General features: G+C 40.3%; 1 protein-coding gene across 1 annotated transcript; it reads right to left on the bottom strand.

Annotated features, from left to right (window-relative positions):
- Positions 1-3,684: 3,684 nt before the first annotated feature.
- Positions 3,685-4,091, bottom strand: LOC123156978 (60S ribosomal protein L28-2-like). The gene is made up of 2 exons (XM_044575184.1): positions 3,941-4,091; positions 3,685-3,851 (listed from the first exon to the last, which is right to left on the bottom strand). The coding sequence occupies exons 1-2, from the start codon at positions 4,086-4,088 to the stop codon at positions 3,685-3,687; spliced, it is 315 nt and encodes a 104-aa protein (XP_044431119.1). The 5' UTR covers positions 4,089-4,091.
- Between the last annotated feature and the right edge of the window lie 590 nt (positions 4,092-4,681).

Raw genomic sequence — 4,681 nt, forward strand, 5'->3', positions numbered from 1 at the left:
ACTAAGCGGTAGTGACAGTCGTAGAAGCAATAGTTGGCGAGACGACAACGATGCTTCGATGGAGATCAAGGTGTCAAGCCGGTGACGATGGTGATCATGACGGTGCTTTGGAGATGGAGAACAAAAGCACAAGATGATGATGGCCATATCATATCACTTATTTTGATTGCATGTGATGTTTATCCTTTATGCATCTTATTTTGCTTAGTACGGCGGTAGCATTATAAGATGATCTCTGACTAAAATTTCAAGGTATAAGTGTTCTCCGTGAGTATGCACCGTTGCAACAGTTCTTCGTGCCGAGACACCATGTGAAGATCGGGTGTGATAAGCTCTACGTTCACATACAACGGGTGCAAGCCAATTTTGCACACGCAGAATATTCGGGTTAAACTTGACGAGCCTAGTATATGCAAATATGGCCTCGGAACACTGAGACCGAAAGATCGAGTGTGAATCATATAGTAGATATGATCAACATAGTGATGTTCACCATTGAAAACTACTCCATCTCACGTGATGATCGGACATGGTTTAGTTGATATGGATCACGTGATCACTGAGATGATTAGAGGGATGTCTATCTAAGTGGGATTTCTTAAGTAATATGATTAATTGAACTTTAATTTATCATGAACTTAGTCCTGATACTATTTGCATAACTATGTTATAGATCAATAGCTCGCGGTGTAGCTCCCCGTTTATTTTTGATATCTTCCCAGAGAAAAACTATGTTGAAAGATGATAGTAGCAATGATGCGGACTAGGTCCATGATCTGAGGATTATCCTCATTGCCACACAGAAGAATTATGTCCTTGATGCACTGCTAGGTGACAGACCTATTGCAGGAGCAAATGCAGACGTTATGAACGTTTGGCAAGCTCGGTATGATAACTACTTGATAGTTTAGTGCACCATGCTTTACAGCTTAGAACCGGGACTTCAAAAACATTCTGAACGCCATGGAGCATATGAGATGTTCCAAGAGCTGAAATTGGTATTTCAGACTCATGCCCGAGTCAAGAGGTATGAGACCTCTGACAAGTACTTTGCCTACAAGATGGAGAATAGCTCAACCAGTGAGCATGTGCTGAAATTGTCTGAGTACTACAATTGCTTGAATCAAGTGGGAGTTAATCTTCTAGATAAAATAGTGATTGGCAGATTTCTCTAGTCACTATCACCAAGTTATTGAAACTTTGTGATGAACTATAATATGCAAGGGATGACAAAAATGATTCCCGAGTTCTTCGTGATGCTGAAATCGACAAAGGTAGAAATCAAGAAAAGCATCAAATGTTGATGATTGACAAGACCACTAGTTTCAAGTAAAAGGGCAAGGGAAAGAAAGGGAACTTCTAGAAGAATGGCAAGCAAGTTGCCACTCCCATGAAGAAACCCAAAACTAGACCCAAGACTGAAATTGAGTGCTTCTACTGCAAAGGAAAAGGTCACTGGAAGCGGAAGTTATTGATGTGTACTTTACTAGTGTTCATAGTAGCCCCTGGGTATTTGATACTGGTTCATTTGCTATGATTAATAATTCGAAACAGGAGTTACAAAATGAACAAAGACTAGTTGAGGGCAAGGTGACGATGTGTGTTGGAAGTGATTCCAAGATTGATGAGATCACCATCGCACTGTCCCTTTTACCTTCGGAATTAGTGTTGAACCTAAAATAAATGTTATTTGGTGTTTGCGTTGAGCATAATATGATTGGCTCATGTTTATTGCAATACAGTTATTCATTTAAGTAAAATAATAATTGTTATTCTGTTTACATGAATAAAACCTTATGTGGTCATACACTACAAGAAATATGTCAACTTGCGACCATCACTATTGGTCACTGAAAGGTCATTGTTTTTCATTTGCGACCTTTTGCGACCAAAAACAGATGGTCAAAAGCTGGCGGTCGTAAACTGATATTAGTGACCTTCTTTGTGATATGTAAAAGGTCGTTTGTTCCATGACCAAATTTTTGGTCACTAGCAACCTCCCCAGGCCATGTAGACATCCAACGTGGCAAGCTGATGTGGCACAAGAATCAACCCGATCCAATTCGGTTTTCTACATGGGCCTAGCCCAACAATTCGGCCTTTTTATATATTTTTCTATCAATTTTTTGTAACCTTCATGGGCCAAGCCCAACATTTTTATGTCCATTTCATTTATCCTTTTTGTTCTGGCTTCTTAGAAATGCACGATGTGATTTGTTTGGGCCATAGCCTTCTTAGAGCCCAAATATTGTTTGGTCCAGTAGAATATTTGGTCTTTCTAATTCACAGATTCCAATTTATACACATTTAAAAATCAAACAATCAGTAATTCTCTTATTAAATGATCAAATCCAGAACTCATATGATCAAAATTCACAAAAACATACAAGACTGCACGTCCGCAGTAACATAGCTTGAACAAGCCTAATTACAGTTTATATCCAAGAAGTGTACGTGCAATCCAAAACATGGTGGCAAATATCAACCCAAACTATGGTTCACACCCTTGCTTGGCTCTTTGCTGACAAAGTATATAGTCGTCCTTGGACCTTGGGAGCTACCACCAACAGCACAGTTGTCCTCGTTGTAGTTCTGTGGTCAAAGTCCTCACCTAGAAAGGATTATACAACTCAGTTATATATTCACGACTCACAACTCATGACATGACATGACACTAAGAGAGAACATCATAGAGACTCAACCAGATCCTAATATAAAGGCTATTCAGACCATAGCTAATTTATTCCAGTATTTTTGGACATGTGTGTTGCTGCTGTTTTCTGGAAACATGGAGTACAAGTATTTTTGGAAACATGGAAGAACATGATTTATTATCCTGTAGACTAGACAAGAGTTGTTCTGACCATTGTTACTCTAGTGAAGAGGATGACTAAAATCACTCAATGGTTGAGAATACACTAACAACTTCAAACTCTCCTAACGAAAGATTCGAGTGCTGGAAACCTAGAAGCGGGACAGGTTATAGAGTTACCTGAGTGGAGTAAGGGACTATTTACAACATAGGAATTTCAAAGGAATCAGTCCATTTTCTGCAGGAACATAAATTAAAGTTAGTGTTCAAAACTTAGCACTAGAAGACCAGTCTCAAACTTTTCAAACTTTGCATAATTAAGGGAACAGCCCCAGCAAGCATCAGACTTTTCTGAAGTTATGTCCAACTTGCAGAACAAAGTGACTTCTCAAAACAACAAGTTGTAATGATTGAGGGAAAACATTGTTGAACTACAATTAGAGAATGGTCTCCAAGATGTATTAAACATACACCTGTGAGTACTGGACAATTGATATAGAGATGAGCTACACATTTACTGGTCACTTCAGAAGATGGAATGACAAGGGATTGATTACACTATAAATATATTTCCATGGTTAAAACAAATAGCTCGTCAACAAACTGGGAAGCATAATAACTGCATATGCGTCTATCATTTCCTAACCAAAGAAAACATCCTTGAACTTAGGATGACCTGACAAGATGCATTCAGTCAAGATAAGCCAGTGCAACAACGGTGCATCATCAGTGCCACAAGTCCACCACAAAATCAAGAATGCCATGCCACAACTCTGAAATCAAGGAGGAAGCAGAGACAAGCCGTGACTTACAGTTGTAGCTTAGAAACCAAGCATAAGGGCAATTCAAGTACAAAACTCTGTAGTTAATACCTAATTCTTGACAGACTTGGCCATCTTGCGGAACTCCTTGCGCATCAGAGTCTTGTGCTGGAGCTTGGCAGGGGTGTTCTGCTTCTTGGTCTTGGTCGTGGACCGGACAACAGCCTTGTCCTCTCCCGCTGATGGCTGGACCGCCACGGTCTTGCTGTTCGCCAAGCCTGAAACCACATCAGCCCCACAGCAAGTTAGCTCCTTGCAGAGACACTTGCAAACAAAAGGGTTCAAAACACTACAAAGAGCTACGGACTTGAGAATTTGTAGGAGTTGACATTGTAGAGGTTGTTGGACTCCTTGCTGAACCGCAGCTTGGCGTTGCTGTTGCGGAACTGTTTTATCAAGAAGCAGTTGTTCTTCTTCACAAGCTCCCAGACCACAAAGCCTCGAACGGTAGTCATTTCCCTTGGCCTACATCACCAAAACAACAACCAAAGTCAGACCCTACAGCTAGCAACAAGCAATAGGACGCACTAATCCTACACAATCAAGGAAACATTTGACTATTTGAGCAAAATTGTATGCTGATTGCAAGTAGAAACAAGTACAGGGCATCACCAGGATCAAAATCTAGCAATAACGGGCCAATGATAATGTACTACTAGAGTACGAGCTCTTACACGTGATGCGAAGCAATCAATGCTCCCAGTGGGCGTAAAAGATATAGTAACTTGAATTGGACGTCTACATTGGCGGTCTATTTTCACTACCGGTACTGTAACTTGGATTAAACTAAGGACCACTACTACCTTGTTCTTGCTTGTGCTGATAGTAGATCATCAACACTTCAGCTATACTTTGACAGTACCACTTCTTTTCATAAATTACTAATTGGTGGTACTACTTCGGTTCTGCCATTAGAACAGAGGAATCAAGTTCTTGATGGATGCGTCAAAGATTGCAGATGGTAACAGGGAATGGAACGAGAAGGACTGGCTAATCAAGTAGGGTAGCAAATGGGTGTCAGCCGATGCACAAAAACTGGATACAACTA

Source organism: Triticum aestivum, chromosome 7B (genome assembly GCF_018294505.1).
Source record: "Triticum aestivum cultivar Chinese Spring chromosome 7B, IWGSC CS RefSeq v2.1, whole genome shotgun sequence".
Classification (NCBI taxonomy): Eukaryota; Viridiplantae; Streptophyta; class Magnoliopsida; order Poales; family Poaceae; genus Triticum; species Triticum aestivum.

What these genes read in the sequence shown, in the direction of transcription:
- LOC123156978 (XM_044575184.1), bottom strand. Translation starts at nt 4,088, where the DNA reads ATGACTACCGTTCGAGGCTTTGTGGTCTGGGAGCTTGTGAAGAAGAAC. An exon ending in CAACTCCTACAAATTCTCAA is followed by an intron (nt 3,852 to 3,940) that starts GTCCGTAGCTCT and finishes ATGTGGTTTCAG; the next exon opens with GCTTGGCGAACAGCAAGACC.